General features: G+C 35.7%; 1 protein-coding gene across 9 annotated transcripts; it reads left to right on the top strand.

The window, feature by feature from the left end:
- Positions 1-9738: 9738 nt before the first annotated feature.
- On the top strand, positions 9739-22797 carry LOC18427229 (IAP-like protein 1). 9 transcript variants are annotated; one of them, XM_020662941.2, is made up of 9 exons: positions 9739-9827; positions 10787-11062; positions 11988-12231; positions 15081-15204; positions 16023-16366; positions 16516-18256; positions 18897-19147; positions 20589-20679; positions 22461-22797. In XM_020662941.2, exons 3-8 carry the CDS (start codon positions 12106-12108, stop codon positions 20658-20660), a joined length of 2658 nt encoding a protein of 885 aa, XP_020518600.1. In that variant the 5' UTR covers positions 9739-9827; positions 10787-11062; positions 11988-12105; the 3' UTR covers positions 20661-20679; positions 22461-22797. The 9 variants fall into 9 exon arrangements, with proteins under 9 accessions (XP_020518600.1, XP_088713429.1, XP_088713433.1 ...); XM_088857303.1 differs by having other exon boundaries at positions 22412-22797; XM_088857307.1 differs by having other exon boundaries at positions 16006-16366.
- Positions 22798-23109: the final 312 nt, after the last annotated feature.

Here is a 23109-nt window from a genome sequence, read left to right as displayed (position 1 = left end):
ATTTTGATGAAAAAAGTTCGTAAGATTATCTCAAAATCTATTTTTATATCTAATTATAAAATTTTAAATTTCAAAAATGGCTAAAATCAAGTAGATCTATAAACATATGAAAATCTTGAAAATGGACGGTGTAGATAATATGCTGTAAAATGCATTATTTCTGACTTAAAATCTTTATATTTTTCATAGTCATACATCTCAATGTCGAGATGATCAATCAAAGGGTTTTTCAACATTACAACTACCTTTTCCAATGGATTTTTGAAGAGCATCCATAGTTCTACTTTATAAGGTAGCATCTTTATATAAACTTTCTCCTTATATAAATAGCCAGCTAGCTTTTATTTTTTTTAGGGGGACGGTGTTTCTTTACATTTTCATGGAAATTAAAGTTTTTTTTTTTGTTTTTAGAGGGGGCAATAGAAAATATGAGCGATTTGGATGATGATGTTTTTGAAAGCTCTCTTTTCATGAATAAAATAAAATAAAATTAAATGTTATTATTTGCACTTGTTCATTTTTTTACTTTCTTGAATTCATTTGAATCCTTGTTAATATACAAGGTTTGCTAAGCAACCCCATTGCGTCGCCTAACCTCTTCCAGCTTGTTCTGCCCCCTCTTCCCTATATATCTATATAGGGAAATGACCTTGTGAGACCCTTACATACCCATGTGTATAGGACCTCAAACGATCACTATTAAATTTAGCATGTATCTCTATAAAAGTTCAATCCCACACTCATGTAATAACTTTTTTAGAGATCTGTGATAAATTTAATGGTGATCATTTGGGGTCCTACACACATAGGTGTATGAGGGTTTCATAGGATCATTACTCATATATATATATATATATATATATATATATATATATATATATATATATATATATATATATATATATATATATGAGAAGTTTATACAGAGTCGAGGCTCTAAACAATCAAATTCGAGCCTACCTCAAAAATTTCACTATAACATATTGTTTTGATGCCCAAATATCCTCAAATTCATTATCTCGATATCAAGATGTATGGACATGATAAAAAAATGAATTTCAAGTTTTGAAAATAGTATATTTTGTAACGCACACTTTTGGACCGTCAAATTTCAAGATTTTCAAGTTTTCATAGATCTATCGATCTACATTATTTTTGAAGCTTTAAACTTTAGAAGTATAGACTAAAATATATTTTAAGGCTATCAAAAAAAATTTCGGTATTGAAACCATATTTCTCGATACTATTTAAAGGTAGGCTCTAATTTGATTGTTTAGAGCATAGGTACTATACATATATATATATATATATATATATATATATATATATATATATATATATATATATATATATATATATATATATATATATAATAAAATGCTTACCAACGCCTATAGGTGAAAATGAACAGTGATTTCACCTACCCTCATCACCATCCAAACTTCATCGCATGGTCAGAGTTGTCTGGTAGTGTTTCAATTATCCTATTTTTTTTTTACAAATCCAAATTATTTGAAATTTGGAGCTTGTATACACCTTAGTGAGGTATAACAAATAAAAATATGAAAAAAATAATTCGTAAAATATAAATTGACCAAAATACCCCCAAAAATTTACGATAGTCTTTTGGTCAATTTATATTTTTCATATTTTTATTAGGTACGACTCACTAATTTATTAGGTACGACTCACTAAGATGTTCACACGCTCCAAATTTCAAATAATTCCAATTAGTAAAAAAAATGAAAAATGAAATATTACCAAACAACTGTGACGTGCAAATGAAGTTTGGATAGTGATGAGGGTAGACGAAATCACTGTTTATTTTTGCCTATATATGTTAGAAACCACATAAGAATCACCAAAATGATTGTTTTCAAAATAAAAAATTTAATTTTGAGTTACTTTCAAAACAAAAGAAAAATTTAGAATTTTGAGTTATGTGACTTTTCCTTAAAGTCCCTTTTCTTCAAATAGGTGGAGGAACTAAATGATTATCTTCAAGGAAATAAAATTATTTTTTAAGTTTTTGAACAGCACACGACGCACTTTTTTCAGCAAAAATGGAATACTTTTAGTTCTTGAACTCCTTTATTTTTTGTATTCATTATCTTTATTGGGGGAGATGATTGATTTGGAGGTTTTTCAGTTTTATTAAGTCATATTTTTATTACAATCGACTTTAACTATCAGATTTGGCATCCAGATATGCATTATTGACACTGCATGTTTCCTCAAACTGATGTAGAGACATAAAACTTCCCAACCATCAAATTTTTCATCCGACGACTTTCTGTGTTTGTGACCTTTGCATAAGAAAAATAGCAGTGCGTGTATCAAATTCTGAATTTAAGGGACACAGATTTTATGAGTACATGTAGAAATAAGGCACCTCTTAACAATCAATTTTTGAGATGGAATTTTGTACCTAATTTTTAAGGACATGTAATCTCTAACATGGAGATCATGAATATGAAAAAATAAATAAAAGGTGCGGTTTGTGTAGAGCTTAGGCTCTAAGAATTCAAATTAGAGCCTACCTTTAAATAGTGTCGAGAAATGTGGTTTCAATATTAAAAATCTTTGTGATAGACTTAAAATATATTTTCATATTTATTTTAAAAGTTCAAAGCTTAAAAAATAGTGCAGATCGGCAGATCTATGAAAACTTTAAAATCTTGAAAATTGATGGTAAAAAATATGTTACAAAATACACTATTTCCAAAACTTGAAATCCATTTTTCTCTCATGCCCATGCATCTTGATGTCGAGATGATCAATTTGAAGATATTTGAGCAAGAAAACAACCTCTTCTAGTGAAAGTTTTGAGGTAGGCTCAAATTTGATTGTTTAGATCCTCGGCTCTATATAAACTTTTACCATAAATAAATTTTAAAAATTGAAATAGAGTAATGATACTATGAGACCCTCCCACATATTGGACTATTAGTTTGAATTGTTTTTAGATGGTCTACCTATTTATATTCATCTTTAAGATGGATGCTTTATACCTTGAGAATCACAAATGTAGAAATGCGGACAATTTTCCTAATCCAAAACCCATTTGACATATGAACAGTGGTTAAATATCCACAAAATATGAAAAAGAATACCAATACAAATAGAAACAAAGACCCATAAGAAGCAATTTGTTACTCAATAATATTGGTATGTCATGTGTACGAAACTGGAAGCTGGCTTGGGTGGGTGAATTGTACAGATACCTTTTCATGTACAGATTACAGATCAAACGACACCGTTTTGATGAGTCAGCCAACTCATATATTTATATACGCCTTCCTCCAAAATTAATCTTAGAAGTGGATTTTGGATTCAAAATTTTAGGGGTTGATAATTTCAACCATGATATGCATAGATTTTTAGGAAAATAAATTTAAAACATTAAAATTAAAATTTTTTATTTTTTCTATTGAAAAAGTATACAATGAGACCATTTGCTTTTGGTTCAAGGTGCTCACAATTAATCTTGACCATTGGATGTGAAATTGGATAATTGTATTTATTACATTGATTAAACTCAAATTCAAAAGAAATTTTTTCAAACTTTGTAACACGCCCAAGCTATCAGATTTCACATTGGATGATTGCAAGTTACGCCCAAGCTATCAGATTTCACATTGGATGATTGCAAGTTACGCCCAAGCTGTCAGATTTCACATTGGATGATTGCAAGTTACGTCCAAGCTATTAGATTTCACATTGGATGATTGCAAGTAATTGTAACCTCTTTGTATTAAAGGTAAATGGTCTCAAGAAGAAACATCTTTTTTTACAATCCATTTTAAAGATAGACGTTTGATGCATCAGGGGATGCATTCGACTTGAAAGCAAAATAAATTTTGTGGCAATCTTAATTGAAGCTACACTATGGTGACTAAAATTTTCTTCTGAGAAGGGACCCTAGCCTCTAACTCTAATATGTTTTAAGGGCTTCTGGTGCCGTAAACATTGGTGATAGTCCAGAATATTAATTTTGAAGCTTCAAGTAGATTGAGTAGATCTATGAGCACTTAAAAATATTTAAAATTGTTGATGCACTATTTCAAAGACTTGAAATCAATTTTTTCTCATGTCCATACATCTTGAAGCCAAGATGATCGATTTGAGGATTTTTAAGCATCAAAACAACATTTTCTAGCTATTTTTTGAGGTGCGCCTTAATTTGATTGTTTAGGATCCCTCACCATTATAGAAAAATAATAATATATATATATATATATATATATATATATATATATATATATATGAAAGATACTACAGGCGAAAATGAACAATGCTTTCGCCTACCTTCATCACCATCTAAACTTCATCGCACTATCACAGTTGTCCAGTAGTGTTTCATTTTTTATCTACAAATCTAAATTACTTGAAATTTGGAGCTAATGTACATCATAGTGAGGCGTACCTAATAAAAATATTAAAAAAATAATTTGAAAAATATAAATTGACCAAAATACCCCATAAATTTTCGAAGGTATTTTGATCAATTGATATTTTGTAATTATTTTTTTCATATTTTTATTAGGTGCGCCTCACTAAGATGTACCGACGTTCTAAATTTCAGATCATTCCGATTAGTAAAAAAAATGGAAATTGACATACTACTTGATAGTTGTGATCGTGTGATGAACTTTGGATGGTATTGAGGGTAGGTGAAATCATTGTTCATTTTAACCTATAGGCGTTTTGTAGTATATATATATATATATATATATATATATATATAGGAAAATGCTTTTGTGAGCTAATGAGCTCACAAGAAAAAATGAGTCCAATGGCCCAAATTGAATCTGGGCCGATCTAACGATCACATACGGCTGATGGTGTTTGAATTTTAATTTTTTTTTTACAAATTTAAATCATTTAAAATTTTAGACGTGTATTGATAAAAAATAGGTGACGAGCAGGCAGGCCCAGGCTGGTATGGCTTTTGTATTGGGCTATAATCAGCTTGCCGCTATTGTTGGGTATGGCTTCTGTTTTAGGGCTATAATCAGCTTGCTACTGTTGTTGGCTTTGTGATTATTATCAAGCACTGTGAAGCAGTTCATGTCGCTTATTTTACTGTTTTCCAAGTATATTTCTAATGCAGTTATCGTGCAACTCCCTTATTTTGCTGTTTTCCAAGTATATTTCTAATGCGGTTATCCGCCTAGTTGACCTCTGCGAGGGAGGCATGGCGATGGGTAGGCCCCAGGCTGCGTATCGCCTCTGTTGTGGGGCTATAATCAGCTTGCTGGCATGTCTGCCTAGTTGAACTCCGCAAGGGAGCCATGGCAATGGGCAGGCGCTAAGCAGGTCCCAGGCTGGGTATGGCTTCTGATTTGTCCCAAGCTGGGTATGGCTTCTATTTTGGGGCTATAATCAGCTGGTTGCCATTGTTGCTTTCTGGTGATTATTATCAAGTACTAGAACAACTCGGATGATGTGAAGCAGTTCATTTCACTTATGTTAATGTTTTCGAAGTATATCCATGGCAATGGGTAGGCGCTAGGCAGGATCAAGGCTAGCATTTGTTTTGGGGTTATAATCAGCTTGCTGCCATTGTTGCCTTTTCGAGTATATTTCTTATGCGATTGTCTGAACACCGCAAGGGAGGCCATGGTGATGGGCAGGCACTCCGCCTTTGTGGGGGTTTGTAATGGGTCTTGATTCTATATGCTGCTTTTAATGATCAGCTTGCTCTCCATTGTCACCTTTCCCATCACGGATGATGTGAAGCAGCTTAAATTATTGTTTTCCAATTATATTTCTTATGCGATTCTCCGCCTAGTTGAACTCCGCAAGAAAAGGAATAAGAAAACGTATACACAACAAGACCATGACATTAATAATGTTCACATGTACATTAGGAGAAACACCTTACATCCAAGAATAAATATAACATCCCAAAGTTGTGTAACATCTAATTCAAGCTTCGATGATCTTCTCTCTCCCTCCTGTTTCGCCCTCTTCCCTCTCCCTCTCCCTCTCACCTCTTGCCCCTCGTGTCGCCCCCTTAGGGGTGAGAATTGCCCCAATCTAGTTCCGAAACCCATATTTCGGATCCTATTTGAAAACAAAATAAAGTCTCACCTCAAATCCTCGTCCGGAAAGCACTTTCGACATGAAAAACTCCATGATGGCTCCAAAATTAATTTTCAACACCGACAATAAAATTTAAAATTGAAAAAATGTTAAAGGTCCTGCAGATTTATGATTTAAAACAAAATTGACCATCTAGATAATTTATTACAATATACACCATTTCAAATCTTGAAATCTTAATCTTTTTTAACAACCATAACGTTCATGCCATGATGATTGGTGTAAAGGTTTTGCAATACTTGAATTAAAAACTTTCATGAGTTATGGAGTGATTTTTACTTGTTTTGATAGGGCTGCAGCTCGATCAAACCATTCTCCTATACTAAATGGATAAATTTTATATAAACTAGATCCGTAGAAATTCAAATTGTTGTCCCTTGGTGGTTGTCTTACTCTTATTAAGTATGTGTTAACAAATCTGCCAATATATTATATGTAACTGATCAAACTTCCTACTAAGGTGGTAAAAAAATTGGAATGTATTATGAGGAAGTTCCTTTGGGGTGATATTGATGAAAAGTGCTTTCATTTGGTTCAATGGGACAAGGTTTGTGCACCTATTTATGATGGAGGTATGGGGATTAGAAGATTAAAACCCATGAATAGTGCACTTTTGAAAAAATGGTGGTGGAGATGTGCTAATAAAAAAGAGGAGCTATGGAAGACCCTTTTAGGTGAAAAATATGGTTTTCATAGTGAACATGGACTGATTGCCAACGGAAACAATAAAAAGGGAATTACATCAATATGGAAAGAAATTGAAGCTCATTGTAGATTATTTTTTAGTAATGTAAGAATGGTGGTGGGGAAAGGATACAATACCAGATTTTGATAACAAACTTGAATTGGAAATTGTCCTTTGAAGACTCAATTTCCCAATATTTTTGCTAAGGTAAACTTGAAAAGTAAGATGATCAGTGAAATGGTGAGTGGAAGAGGCTACGATGCAATCTAGGATATTCAATGTCCTTATAGAAGAGTAAGTAATGTTGTGGCAAATGGGATTCTGCAATGTTTGATTTTATTGCAATAATATTTTTACTATCTTGATGAAGATGATAAGTGTGTATGGACCCCAAACAACTTTGGAGGTTTTTCTATGAAATCTGCCTATAAATTTATGTACTATGATAGAGTTACATGGTGGGATAAAAGCTTAGTTAAGATCTGGAGATGGCCAATCCCTTTTAAAGTTTGTGTTTTTATTTGGCTACTGACACAAAAGAAGTTATTAACTATTGATATGTTGAGAATAAGAGGTAAATGCTTCCAAATGTATGTTTGCTTTGTAAAAATGATGGAGAGTCAGTTGATCATCTATTTTTTAACTGTATTTTTGGGAAAAGTATTTGGAATTGGGTTTTCAACTGTTTGGGCTTGCAAGTGAGTGCTTTGTCAGATACAAATAGATTCATTTATGATTGGAAAATTACAAATGTGGGTAAAAAAGGCAAAGATATTTGAAAAGTGGTGAAATTTGTTACTCTTTGGTAGTTATGGGAAGAAAGGAACAGACGATGCTTTGAAAACCAAAGCAAATAAGCTAATGATCGACAATAAAATATTAGAATTACTATTGTAGAATGGCTATCTATTGTTAAAGATTGGTAAGGGGTTCCTCGAGTTAATTTGATGTATCAGCTGAATATTTTGGTACAAGAAAGAAGTATCAAAGAAGTTAGAATAGGAATTTGGAAAAAACCAGGACCATGCTGGATTAAAGTGAACTTCGATGGCAGCTCTATAGATAACACAAGCCCTACGGGATTGGAGGTATTGTTTGAAACAAGACAATGAATGTTTTGCTGAAATATTCTGGACCTGTTGGGAATATTACGGCAAATGAGGCAGAGATGATATCTTGTTTACAAGTTGTTAATTTGGCTAAACAATTTAACAAACCCTTAATGATGGAAGAAGACTCACTAAATGTAATAAAATAGATAAAGAGAGAAGCTGAATTTCTTTGGTTATTGCATGAATTGGTGAGAGAAGTGAGGATGGAATGCAATGAAGTGAACGTTAGGTTTGATCATGCGTTTCGAGAAGTAGATATGGAGGCTGATGGTCTTGCTAAAGAAGGTGTATCTTTGGCAAATCTAACTATTGTTATTTTTTTTATTTTTTTGTAGTGATTTTTTTATTGTAATTGTTTTTGTAATTTGTTTTGACCGTTGTACGGGGTTGTGTGGCTCTGTAAAACTGCTTTGCTCCTTTGTTACGAATGAATGAATGGTGATTTTTTCTCACGAAAAAAAAGTTTATGTAAGGCCTTCAAATATAGAATTAAAGATGTACATCTCAAAAATCTATTGGAAAAGGTTGTTTTAATGTTGAAAAACCGTCTAATTGATTGTCTTGATATTGATATATATATATATATATATATGATTTGTCTAGAGTTAACAACCCCTCAAAATGCAAAGGTTTAAGTTAGAAGGGTTTGTGATGGGTGTATTTATTAAAATAATCATTAATTTTTTATTAAAAATTTATTTAAATAGGTAGCTTCACCATCAAGCAAGAGCAAATTTAAAATATTTAATTAGTTAAAATTTCAATTTTACCCCTTATAGGGATGATAAAATGTCATTTGTCTTGTACTAATATTTACAAAATTGCCCCACAAAAGTAACTTTTTTTTTAAAAATAAACTAGAAAGTTAATAAATCTATCCTTCGCAACTCTTTTTATCTTGATCCTTTGTAATTTGAAGGGTTGTGAAGTTTAGAATATATATATATATAATTTTGAGTCCCATAAATAATACATTGTGCAACACATTATCCAGACTATCATTTTTTAAGATTTTTATATGTTTATAGATCTACATTATTTTTTAACCATTTTAAAGTTTAAAATTTTATAACCAAATATAAAAATAAATTTTTCGATAGGCTTTAAGAAATTTCTACACGAAAATTACGATAAAATTTGGAGTCGCGCTGGATTCTTTAAGGTTGAACCGCACGCATATACCGTACTTAGCTTAAGATTTAATTGGAACTTGGTTTCCCAAATTTAGCTCCAATTGGGCTTTGAAATTTGTCATGAACGTGAAGTATTGTTTACGCGAAATCAACGAAATTTCGCCAAAGTTTTGCTTAGACGTGGACGTCTTTTGGGAGCGAAACAAGGAGAATATCAAAATTTCGGGGAGGTTTGGCGAAACTTTTCCGAAATTTCACTCTCAAATTGTGATTCTGCGTTCCAGAACTTCGGCCGCTCCGAAATCCCGAATCTCCCGCCGTTTTCTACTTTCCATTAACTAGCCTCAAACCCCACAATAAATTTCTCTTCTATCCATCTTTAAAATAGAAAATAGATGGCTGTAGATGGGACGACCGAGGGATGCATATATCACCGTCAACTCGATAAATGTACGGTAGAAAAAAGGTAAAATCATAACTGAGTTCTTCACTGTGGGACCCACGAAACTCATCACCGTCACAATCATCATAAAAACGATGTTGATTTTGTGTACTACAATATTACTGGCTTAAAAAGGGGTGATGACTTTTGTAGGGGTATTTAGGGAAGTAGCTCTGGTTTATACTGTGACCTCGGTTTCTGGTTAATTATTCAGAGTTAATTTTATTTTTATTTATTTTTCATCAGATGAGAGGGAGAGGGAGAATGAGAGAAGAACAGAGCTCTGAAACCATGGAGCCTCCGCCCATTGCCAGGTCTTCTTCGCCTCCTCCAACTACTGCAGCCAGGTGCCCTCTCTCTCTAGAAACCCTAGTTTTTTCTCTCTATAAACCCTAGATCCTGTCTTTGTAGTGGAGAAATGGAAGGAGATACTCTGATTCAGATACGGAATCTGAAAGCTATGTTTTTTATTTTATTTTATTTTAGGGCTCATAAAGAAAAAGGGGCAGAAGAAACCCTAATTCGCGGAGATTCGCTGAAAGCCTGAAATTGCACCATTTTCTCTATCTATGGAGCCTGATTTATTTACATAGAAGCCCTGAATTTTTCTCTATGGGTAAACAGATGTCGGTTGAAAGTTGAAACCCTAGCTAGAGTCGAGGGTTTGCACCTGAAATTGGAATTCCATTTCATTTGATCTATCTAGAAACCCTGATTTCTCTCCCTAGAAGCACTAACACTCATAGGAAAAATGCCTATTGGGACCCTAATTTTAAGGCAAGAATTTCCGTGGGAACTCTAAAATTGGAGCAAATCGGCTACTTTTTGCTCCTCTATTTCTATTTCCAGAACCCGTAATTATACATGTTAGGGAAACTGACAGCCAAAACCCTAATTCCAGAAACGATTAATTCCTGGATGCCCTGGAATTCCAGCATAGCTATTTCAAGTTAACTTCCCTAACTATCTCCTCAGTGGAAGCAACCAAAATCCTAATTGGATGGAATGATTGAGACCTAGAACACCTGAAATTCCCGTATATCTAGGAGCCTGTTTCTTATGCTTTCTCTCTCAAGGAACATAGTTTGTTACCTCTTAGTGGGCCCTCTTAGTGGGCCGATATAGGTTGGGTTTCACTGGTCATGAAGTCGAACAAATTTTTTTTCTATAGTCTTTCTATTCTTTAAGTGAACTTTCATGGGATTTGTAATCTGCTTGTTTACTTTTGCTGTTTCCTTTTCTTGTTCTTTTTCTTTGAAACACTGACAATCTGTGCGTTAGTTTAACTTTCTTATTCTAATATCAGGTAACAAATCTAGGTTTCAGTGTGGTTTGCAAACCTACAGCATTGGGTTTGTACAAGAAAATCTGCTAGGGTTTTATTTCCAAGAATTCAGGGATTGGCGAGTTTTACTCGATGGAGTGAATGGTGGAAATGCTTCCATGTGAACGAGTTTTACTCAAGGGAGTCAATTTTGTTCTCATATAACTATTGAAATTATAGTATCTTGACCTTTTTTTTGAGGGCAGTACTTCATTAATCTGAGCTAATAAAGTCGTACAATGATGAGGTTTACTTTTGGTGAGTTGAAGAATTATTTCAGGCTTATTTCCTTCTTGGGGAATCTTTAGAGATTTTATGCACTGGTTTGTGCTCAAGTTTGACCCAAACAAGTTAGGGAAAATAGATTGCTATTGTCCGTAATTACTAAAAAAAAATTGAATACTTGAAGCTCAAATTTAATTTGAAAATTTGTATCTTTTCTTTCTGGGTAGTTCAGTGGTAGGAATCGAACTTGAGATATAGCATTGCCATCGTCACTGCTAACCACTCAAGGCCAAGCCTGATTCCTGAAAAATATCAGTAGTATACGTTAAAGTTTTCTCATCTTAAATGCTTATTGTCATTTAACCTACAAAAAAGTGTTATTTGATATGCATGTGATGCTCGACACAAGTGTCAGGAGCTGACTGGGGGTCCATTTCTTGTTCAATTGGATTTGGGTGGAAGCTGTATTTGTGGTTGCCATGTAAACTAGTTGATGATTTACCTGGTTTTTTTAACTGAGAATACAGTAAGCTGAATAAATGTATAAAGTTTTTAAAGACAACAGTGCAGCAGGTGATTTATTGGAAGTTCAGATTTCCTTGAAGGTTACTAGTTCTTTCATCCCAAACGGTCCTATAAAATAAATATAAACAGTGACAACAAACATGTCTTTTACATGATATTTTTTACCGCATGATTCTTCACCCTACCAGCATGAAGCTGATCGGGTAGGAACAGTATTTTTTAATTTTTTAAGATTGGGTGAAAGGATCAGAATGTACAGTTACTTCTTAATAGCACACAGGCCATCCGGCAAGGCAGCATTTCCATTATGGTACAACTAGAAAAAAAAAATCGGAGAATGGATGTTTTCACTATTCATCACTCTCACTCAGGTTTCATTGCTGCATTCCATGGTAGTTGTAAAATGATGGGCTTATATAGTTATATTTTCCAGTTCCGTTGGGGCATCATCACCGGCTGTTCCAGCAAACTTCAACAGTATAGATTGGTTGGGTCATGGACAGGGTTCGAAAGCGGCTTCTTTGTCTGGTTCACCAGTACCTTGGACTTCAATGAGCACAAGTGCTTGTGAATCAGCACTCGGCATGTCACGACGCTCCTGTAGACCATGGGAGCGTGGAGATTTGCTTCGGCGTCTTGCCACATTCAAGCCTTCAAATTGGTCTGGAAAACCAAAGGTTTGCATCCCAATTATGATTTCTCTATTTTCTTTTGGCAGAGGTATTCTGGAATGGAACTTGCAAAATTGTTGTTTATTTCTTATTGCCATTTTTTCGTGCTGCTTTCTTCCTGGAATTTATGGGCAGTGTAGAATAGATAAGTTTTGCATGGACGTTCAGATGTTTCTGAAGCATGCGTGGTTTCCCATCCATGTTGTTCATTTAATTGAACCTATCCACTCTAGAGATCCACAAATAGAAGGCTTTCGCCCACGTTGTGCTGTGCTCGTGCAAATCGCTATTGCATATGATATATGTTAGTGGACTCCTCTGTATGCTGGCTTTTCAATATTAACTATTCTTTATTGAATTTGAACTTTGGGGCTATAATGGCAAAGTCTAGATTGATTCGCCTACTCATTCATTCATCCTGACCATCAAGGATTGTTGCCAAGACCACTACCGAGACTCAGAAAAGAGGACCTTGGTTTTTCCTCTCAATGAACTGTTTTATCAAACATCCACTTAAATGTCTTTTTGTACTTTGCTGAACCAGCGATTGGGATATATAGTGTATCCCTTTCCGCAACAGTTGCCTCTTGTATGTTGTACTTGAACGGAAACTGGGATTTTCCTATGGCCTTTGGTCCAATGAAGTGATGTGATTCTTGAACTATCAGGCATAGCACAAGATTCATCTTCCTCAAACTCAACCTGAAACAGATGTTCTTTCAAACATTAGATAGGGCTAGTTTTAATAAAAAAGTGGTTCTTGTAATGTAAAAATTTGGTCAAGCAAAGACTTTGAATTTAGAAAGTTAATAGATACTTATAATTACTCCGAACACCTTTAACGACCATGATCATCATCATCATAGCCTTTTCCCAATTATTATTTGAGGTCGGATACTCGTATCCTGATCTTTCATTGTGCTATCAAGGGCTACAACCTTATTGGGGCCATAAGTCCTCATATATTTTCTCACTACTTACAACCATGTCCGTTTAGGCCATTCCATTACTCTTTTTAAGTCTTCCACTTGAACCAACTCGCACTTCCGAACAGGTGTTGTATTGGGTCGGTGCTACACATGGCCAACCCACCTCAGTCCACTTTATCTCATCTTCAACAACCTTCTAGTTACATATGTAAATTATGGCAACAAGAGAAGTTGGTATACTTTTAGATGTACTGGCTGATATTGAGGCTTATCTTGTTTGATTATTTTGGAAACATTGTCCTAAAACCAATGGTTTAAAAAGCGGATCGGTGACCTGGATCGGGCACCTCAAAAACCGATCCGGATCGGCGAATCGGCGATCGGGATCGGAATCGGCTGAATCGATCAAATTAAAGCCTCAAAAAAATTCGAAAAAATTATTAAAATTCATTATAAATGTTGTTTTTAAGGAATCCAATAAGAAATGAGGGTACTACATTATTAACTTTCATTTTTTTCATCAATTTGTGAATATTGAGATGCTCTTTCCCTGTATAAACTTAAGTATTAAATTTGCATCACATAAAAGAAAAATCATAGAATTATCATGGATAAAATATATAATTATACATGGACTATAATAAAGAATAAGATTAAATCAATGAAAGAATGGCCATTAAAATCTCGTTTTGGCGAAAATCCTAATCCGCTAAAAAACCCAAATTATTACAGCCTAACTAACTGTAATCCAAAATTATTACAACCTAATTAATTCTAGTATTATATACTGAAATTATAATTATTAGTTTACATTTTATAATTATTTTATTAGATAAATAATAACAAATTAACAATATTTTATAATATTATATAATTTAAAATGTATTATTGACAACTGTAAGAAAAATAGTAGATTACATGATTTATAATGTAAAAATTAATAAATAAAATAAAAGATTTGATTATCAATGTAAAAATTAATAAAATGCATACAAATTTTGGAAATAACACTTTAATTTGTTATATGCCCAAAGGAGAACAAAAATTAGCTCAAGAAGGGATAAAATATTATATGACACGTGTGGGAGTGTGTGTGTGTACCGCTCGTGTCACACGTACACACGTGTGGGAGTGTGTGTATGTACCGTTCGTGTCACACGTGCACACTTGTGGGAGTGGTGCGTGTCGCACGCGTGACGCGTACACACGTGTGAAGGTGTTTTTGAGGCTAGAACTAGGAGGGTACCACTAGAACCGGGAGGGAACTGGGTGGGAATCGGTGGTTCTGCTCTAGAACCGTGCGGTTCCCGATTTTGTGCTGGAACAGGCACGGGCTGTGCCGATTCCCGAGTCGAACCAGACGAGTCCGGCGAGTCCGGTTCGACTCGCCGATTTTTAAATCATTGCCTAAAACCATTCCCATAAGATTGTTTGGGATTTTTTTGTTGGACATCTTTAGTCCACATTATTTAGGCTTGATTTTAAATTAATTAATATTTGTTGAACCTTTCAAATCCTTATTTTTAGAAGAGAGTTAGAAAGTTATGTCGTCTTACTTGTTGCATAAATGATTGTTTGCGTTTCTGCCAAAGGCTGACAGCTGTTTCTCATTTTTCTTAGATATATTCAATTTATATCAGGATATGACCATCTCTGATCTCATTGAAGTTGTGATTCTTGCATAAATTTGAATGTGAAAGGACAGATAAACTGTTTTAGCTTCTCTTTTTCTCATTTTCTGTTCATAAGTCACGTTATTTTGTTAATTTCAAAATTCAATTTTATCTTTGGGATGGAGGACCAGAAAGATGAGGCAATGGACATAATCCTTTACTTTATCATCATCTCTCTCTGATTTATTTGCATATATTGTAACATTGTTGCTGTTATAATTTGGAAATTCTTTTGCATTTGAAATACATACAGGTGGCTAGTTCACTGGCTTGTGCTCGAAGAGGTTGGGTGAGTGTGGATATTGACAAAGTCTCATGCGAGTCATGTGGTGCAAACCTCAGCTTTACCATATTACCAGTTTGGGCACCCAGCGAAGGTGAGCTTCCGTTCTGTATCTCTATGTAATACTAGACATCTTGTTCTCAACTGTTATATATCTACTGTATATAAATTGCCTTCTTTGGGCAATCATATTTGTGAGTGGTGGGGGTTTCTCATTTTAATTATTTCTAGTCACTGCCGATAGCTATTTAAGCACTTCTTCAGTGGAGACTCATTTTGTTGGAAAATTAGAATTTTGCCGAAGCTTACATTGAAAGTTACACTGGGATCAGGAGTCCTTCCTGCCCATGCTTAAAAATTATAATCCCCCTTCTGAAATTTAGGAATTTTTTAGTCAGACTCCTTTCTCTGGGATTTATTTTTCCCGCAACTATCGATGTGGATATTGAATCTATGGAAAAGGTCTGGATTATACTGTTAACTAAGCTTGTTACCAGATGGACCAAGCTGCGTTCCTTAAACTATTTACGAAGTACTTTGGATTAAGAAAACCAAATGAAGTTACCCTTAAGAAAACCAAATGAAGTTACCCTTAATTGACCAACATATTCTTTCCCAGACCCCGTTTCCTTGCTCCTGGGCTAAATGCTACTAGATTTCCTGTATTATGCTTCTTTATTGATTTCTGTTTTCTTCTTTTCTATGTATCTCTGGCTTGTTTTCGTAACTGTTTCCCTCTGGGAGGCCCAAAACCTTGTCCAACACTCCTATTTTCGAGTCCTATGCTGTAGCAATGGCTGCTTCATGCCTGTGAGGAGCATTTTGAATTTTTTTGATATAGTTTGCCTATTTTACCTGACCCCGCTTGTTTGGCCTTTGCTGACTTTACTTGAAGTTTTATTTTGGTGGAAGTTGATAGTGCTGGTGAAGCCTTTGCCAAGCAACTTGATCTAGGTCACAAAGTCTCATGTCCCTGGAAAGGCAATAGCTGTGCAGAAAGCTTGGTACAATTCCCTCCAACTCCCCTATCAGCACTCATTGGAGGTTACAAGGACCGATGTGATGCACTGTCGCAATTCCTGTCTCTTCCTGTTATAGCTTCATCAGTTATTGAGAAAATGAGGCTCTCTAGAAGCGCACAGATCGATCGTCTCCTTTCCCAACCTCAAATTTTAGCCATGGGAGAATTTTGTTCTAAGGCTGACAGTATACCTGGACCAGAGTCCCGAGAGGAGGCTACATATCTTTATTCTCTTGTATGTATGCCGTACCTTTTCTTCATGGTGCTTTTCTACAGTTCATACTGCCTCTTGATGTAGTCTTCTTCTTCCTCTGCTACTGCTGCTGCTGCTTTTGTTTGGCATTAGTATTTTACTCTAAAGTTTCATGTATGCCTCTTTTGTAGGCTCAGAAGCTGATAAGTCTGTGTGGATGGGAAGCACGATGGCTTCCAAATGTAGTAGACTGTGAAGAGCACTCTGCCCAGTCAACTAGGAATGCTTGTTCGGTTGGCCCGACCCGTGACCCATTGTGTCCATCACAGGAACCTGGATCCAGCAAGAACAGAGCAAAGAAGGATACTGGAAAGAAAAAGATATCAGTTACAGACCAAAGACCTGAATCCAGGTCTTCTGTGTTGGACTGTAGTTTATGTGGAGCCACTGTTAGACTCTGGAATTTTCTCGCTATTCCTCGACCTACACGATTTGCTCCTATTGCCATTGATATTCCTGAAACGAGCAAGAAATTGACACGTGGTGTGAGTGCTGCTAGTGGAATTAATGGGTGGGTTGCAGCGGATGGAATAGATAAAGAGCAAACTGAAGGTCGTGATGATGCAGCCACCACTGATGAGGGGAAATCACCATCAAATGTAGGTGTGGATTTGAATCTTACAATAGCCGGTGGACTGAATCCATCACAATTCAGCACACCCACAATGCCTGGTGATTTCAACGATGCAGCTCGATTTAGGGATCCCATGATCAGGCAGCCATCGGGAAGTGAGGTTGGTGATCGTGCAGCTTCTTATGAATCACGAGGACCACGTACACGGAAGAGGAGTTTGGAGGAAGGTGGGAGCACGGTTGATAGGCCACAGGATCGAATGCATGCTGATAGTGTAGAAGGTACAGTTATTGATCGTGATGGTGATGAAGTTAATGATGGCCGGCAATGTTCAAGTGGTCCCTCCAAGCGTGTTCGTGACTCCCATATATCACAGAGAGGAGATATTTCTCTTGCGGGTCCAAGCCATGCTATGGGTTATGATGTTGATACTGAAGTCGACAGAGTCAATCCATTTAGACAAGAGGACAGTGAACATATGGTGGGCATGCCATCTGCTAGAGACTCAGCTCGTGCATCATCTGTCATTGCTATGGATACTCTTTGTCATGGTGAAGATGAAGATTCTATGGAGAGTGTAGAGAACTATCCTGGAGATGTTACTGATGTTAATTTTCAACCATTTATGTATAGGAACCAGGAAATGAATGATGTGTCAGAACTGAACCCTTGTAGTGTTCAAGCCCAGCAGAGTGGTTGTAACCCACCAATCTCTGGAAGAGTTGCTGAAGAAACAGGTTTAAGTAGCACTGATGAAGGTGAAGAAACACTGAATGCGGAAAATGTTGCTGTTGAAGCTAGAGGTGGAACTAGTATTGGTATAAGCGGGGGGAGTTTTGGCATGGCTGCTAGTCATGAAGCTGAAATTCATGGGACTGATGCTTATATCCATAGAGCAGACAGCACTGTTGGTGAGGCAGAACCAGTGGCTGGAGTTATTGAAAATCAGGGGCAAAGTGGTGAGTTTGGTCCTGATCCTGGTTTAATGGATGAGTTTGTGCCTGAAGAAATATATAGGGATGATGGTCACGGTGATAATCAAGATATGATGTCACATTCAGTGGGTAGGGTGGATAGTGGCTCAAAATATGATGGCTCAACGAAAGCTGAGTCACTTGAAAGTGCTGAGAAGATAAGCCAGACAATCGGTCGTGCGAATAGTGACCATCGTTCTCTTACAAATAATGCTATGATATTTTCTGGTTATGAAGTGTCCAAGGAAGAGGTGACTAAAGCTGGCAAGCAATCTCGACCCGATGATTGCACTTTCCTAGAGTCCGAGTATGTTGCTGGAAATGGTATGGTTAACTACGACATCTTCTATGTTCTACCGTCGTCTTTTGTAATTGTTTTGGCTTTAGCGAAGCCAAAGTTTCCTAGATAAATTTTCAGATTTTAGTAAAGAAAATAGTTAAATATGGGAATATTAAAACTACATTAATTACCAATCCTGATACTGAAATACCTAGATAAAATCCATTACAACTGAAATCTGAGTTTCTTACCCTTCTGTATCTTTGGAGTTTTTGGGACATATTGTTATACTTGACTGGCTAGCTTTGCTGTTGATGTTTATAGTAGACCTCTAGATGTTTGAGTTCACAATCAGCCTTCTCTTCTCTTTTTGCCATATGCATGCTTTTCTGTGCACATAAAAGGTTGAGGTTGAGGGTTTTCAAATGCTTGATGCGTTCGCATTTTTTTTCCCTTTCTCAAAGAAAAGGAAAAACTGCAGTACTTGGTATCAACATTATGATATTTTCATTTGTTATCATTGTCCCCTTTCTTTCTTTCCTTTTTTGTTTTTTTTGAGACTTTTGGAATTGAGTTTTTTGTACTAAGTTGCCATGTTTTGGTTAAACTCCTCTGTAATGTACTGTTCTCTAATTGATTTTGTGATAAAAAATGCTTTGCGAAAAATAATATTGATTTCTACAGGAAATGTTCATGGGGAAAGTAACTACGAAGCGGATGTCGCAGAGTTCGATCCAATACATCATCACCATCATTTCTGCCCATGGGTGAATGGAAATGTTGCAGCTGCAGGCTGTAACAGTAGTACCAGTAGTGGAAACAATGCTGTGGCTTTATGTGGCTGGCAACTCACTTTAGATGCATTAGATGCATGCCAATCACTTGATGTTCCTATCCAAACTGTAGAGTCTGAGTCGGCAGCTTCATTATATAAGGTTTGCATTACCTATCTTGAATTTTCAAAGATATTTGTAGTGGATTGTCTTAATAAGGTCTGATTTGCCAAATGGCCATCCTTTCTAAAATCACATTTTGTCAGTTTTTCATGTAATGTAGGAATATTACATTGGTTTATTATTGGTCGGGAATTATTTCTTCGACCTGCTATGGTGTTCCTGTTGCCTTTCCTCATATGTTGCCTGAAAAAACAGTAGATTGTGCCTTGCCAAATTCATTAGAATGCTGTACTGCTTCTTGATATTTTAGATGCTTTTCATGGGATTGCAAAGCTGTTTGTCATATCAAATAGGATTTCAATACAAACTCCAGATTCACCATCACCAGGATAACAAGATTTGATTAGGAATTGCCACAGTTGAGCACGGAGCATCAACCTATGGAGAGAATCCTAGATTCTAAGGGTGTAAGAGTTATCCTTACAAATGATTAAAGCACCATATTGCCCTTTCTGTATTTTTGAGTTGTTTATAATATTTTTTGTAGCCAAAAAATTGTTTATTGTATTTTTATAAATACAATAGTTTTTCTTGGTTGATCTGTGCAATCCATACTTTGGTTTTTTTTGTGTTTTGGTTCTTTTGTGTGATTGGGGATTCTCACCCTTTTTAGATATATAGAAGGCTGGTGCGGCGATACTTTTTGATGTACAGAGTGCTTGGTACTTGGGTTGCCATTTTTTCGGTACATGTTGTGTATAGCTTTTCAAAAGAATTACAATTGTTAACCTTCATTCGAAACAAAAAAATTGTTGTCTTTTGCGTTTAATATACTAATCTGTCACATTTTCCTGTCCTTGTTCTTCTCCTTTTATTCCTAACCTTTGATTTCAGTATTTTAACTCAATGCACATTTTAGCATCTATAATCGTGGCATTTGATGCTCTTCTTAGCATCTTGATATTCAAGAAGCATTACAACGTCCATTTGATGAAAAGTCTAACCCGTGCTGGGATAGTTGAGGATGAAGGAACTTTTAGTATTTGTTTTTATAATACTTCTTGTAGTATTTGTTTCTTGTGTTTATTCAAAAGGCTGGGAACATATTATATTTTATATAATAAGTTCATTGTGGGCAATTGCATGACCAAGTACTTCTGTACATGGGAAGGGGCTGGGGCCCCACACCCTAGTCACCATGTTGTGGTTTCCATTCCCACCCCTGACACCACCCCACTAATATCTTCAAGAAGCTAACTCCCAATCCACTCGAAAAAAAGGGTAGGCGCCTGTCTTCCCCACTGAATTACCCAAAAATAAGTGCTTCTGTATATCTTCCCTTTATCTTTTGCTGTTAAATTTGATGTGTTGTGGCTCTGTTTTGTAAATTAGGGGCATTCCTTTTTTGATCTTATATTCTTCATCTTTTTTTCTTCTTTTTTTTTTTTCAATCTAGTAATTGTTGTTCTACTTAAAACAGGATGACCACTTAACTCCTGTTCAGAAACTTTTGGGTCGTCACTCTGTAAGCAGAAGCCATGGCCAGCTGTGAAATGTTCACATGAGAGCAGGTATATTGTCCCAAATGCCAATAATTAAATGCTCACATTACTTGTCCCTCCCCAAAGAAAATTGTTCATGTCTTTGTCTTTTCTTTTATCTGTAAGATAAAATTTATGCTATTCTATATTCTCATCTTCAGATAGGACCTTAACATTCCAGAACTTTGTTATTTGTAAAAGGAATACTGATTGCCTTCATGATACTATTCTTACAAATGATTGTATGTTAAGGGAGTAATTACTGAAGTAACTTGTGTCTTAGAACAGTTATGTGCAATACAAACATTAGAATTTATAATGCATGTACAGCAATGTTTCCTCTTAGCACAACTTCAACTTCTTGAGCCACCAGTTGTTCATTGGCTCGGGCTTTTTTGACTCTTAATTAATTCTCTGCCCTTTCCCTTCCTCCTAGTTCCCTTTTCCTTACCATTGTCAACACAGACCAATTTCTGTGGTTGCCCATTATAAGTGAGAGACCTATTATTTTTTCTCATCCTAGTCCTTACTTTGATGCCTCACTTCCGGCTAGGTCAGCCACATCAGGGATCCATTGCCCCCTTTGCATTCCCTTTCATCTCTATTCCCCAATATTATCCCCTTATAGTTCACCCAAGTTTCTGTTTCCCTAGACCTAACAATTTCCATTCTTAACCAGGACTGCAGTAGTACCCTGTCAAAGGAGTGTTATTATTTTACTTGTACTTATAAGAGAAGGATAAGTCTATTATTTCGGAGGACTGTGAAAAAGGGTGGTGATTAACTGGTCGAGAAATTACTAATATCAATCAAATCTTGACAATATGTGTGTGTTTCTGTTTGTAAAGAAATCTATCCAATGGAAGTATACTTCAGAAAAATTTATCCCAATTCCCATAGAAGATTTATGAAGAGATTATGTAGGGTTGGCAATGGGCCAGATGGCCTGGCCCGGCCCGCCGGCATGGCCCTAAAAACATACGGCCAAGGCCACAAAATGTGGCCCGAGTGTCTGGACCTGGGCCAGACCCAGATAGGCCCAGCCTGGTTTGGCCTGGCCCAACCCTTATTTATTTAATTTTTATCTTTTTCGCATTGTGTCCTTTAATTTTTCCTGGCCCGGCCTAATAGGACCAGAGCTGGGCTTGGCTGACCCTCAAAGGAATAGGGCCGGGCTAGGGCCAAGGCTAGCCTGGCATGTTGCCAGTCCTAATATTCTGTAAGAAGAGATAAGTTAGATAAATATCTCATTAGAGGAGAGAGAGAGATGTGGAGACAGTGGAGTAGATTATACATGCGACATATTTTGTGAAAGATCAAATGAGCTAAGAGAGATTTTTGAATTTATTTAAACTTAATAGATAGACAAAAGAACAAAATAGAATAAATCAAGAATCAAGAGGACAAAATTAGCCATTAAGAATGATATGTGTCGAAAGAATAATGGGGACTGTTGTTACAATGCCCTTGATACTTAACTTTTTGGATTCTTTTAACTCTACACCTTAGTGCAATATGAGATTCATCCAGGGAGAATGAAAATTAGCGGTAAATGCAACTTGGTAAGGGAAAAATATCTATAATACCTATAGGTCATACTTTGATCATTTACTTATAATTGTCATTATTATTCTGAGAAATGACATGCGTTGCTCTTTGCCATACATGTCGCGCATTAAGTTGCAAGGGTGTTATTCGTCCAAAAAATGTTGAGAAGGTTAAACAAGTTCACCATTTTGTCCTATGTTATCTTGTTTTTTAGAGTGTGTACAGGTCCGCAAACTCATGTTCCGCTTGATTGACTGTTGCAGTCAGTTGCTCTGGCGATGACTATTTATCTTCATATGATGCAAAAACCTGTACGCTTTCTTCCCGAAATTTTTGATTTTAGACACTTATATGCAGCTATTTAACTAAGTGATTTTCTTGCGCAAGTGTAGCCTAGTTATAGTTCCTTAATGCAAGATGTATTGGGTTTAAGTGGAGCCTGCATTGGGTTACTGTCTCTTAATATGGGGCTGTATTCCTGGATGGAAACTCATTTGCTTTTGCAGCTTCTTAACTTGTGGATTAAAGAATTAATTTTGATTTTATTGTTATTGAACAAATTAGTCTCGACTCTGTAATCAAATTTTTTGTTGAACTGTTTATCTATTTGTTCTTTCCTTTGGTTTCTTGGCTTAGTTTGTAGATGTTATGCATGGATAACATGTCAGTTGCATGCGTGCTTTTATGCATGGGGTTCACATGTAAAGAGAGGGCCTGATACGATATACAATGGTTACAGCGGATGGAACAGAAATTAGGAAAATAAAGAGACGGTCATATTTTTTTTTTTACTGATTAAATAGTTTCTGATACTACCAAAATAAAGTTATATTGACATTTCGGGCCATATTACTGCTGTTATTGAAAGGCAAGGTTCCAAAAAATGAATGGATATGCATATAGGAGAGGGCT

Source organism: Amborella trichopoda, chromosome 2 (genome assembly GCF_054954075.1).
Source record: "Amborella trichopoda isolate Santa Cruz 75 chromosome 2, AtrichopodaSantaCruz75HAP2 v2.0, whole genome shotgun sequence".
NCBI lineage: Eukaryota > Viridiplantae > Streptophyta > Magnoliopsida > Amborellales > Amborellaceae > Amborella > Amborella trichopoda.
The sequence above is the reverse complement of the archived record's forward strand: the minus strand, read 5'-3'. Positions and strand labels throughout refer to the sequence as shown.

Bases quoted from the DNA above. Each gene is read 5' to 3' on its own strand.
- LOC18427229 (XM_006836283.4), top strand. From the start codon at position 9,745: ATGAGAGAAGAACAGAGCTCTGAAACCATGGAGCCTCCGCCCATTGCC. The intron at 15,205-16,022 runs GTGAGCTTCCGT...TTTTGGTGGAAG, and splicing joins AGTTTGGGCACCCAGCGAAG to TTGATAGTGCTGGTGAAGCC. The intron at 19,148-20,588 runs GTTTGCATTACC...TACTTAAAACAG, and splicing joins CGGCAGCTTCATTATATAAG to GATGACCACTTAACTCCTGT.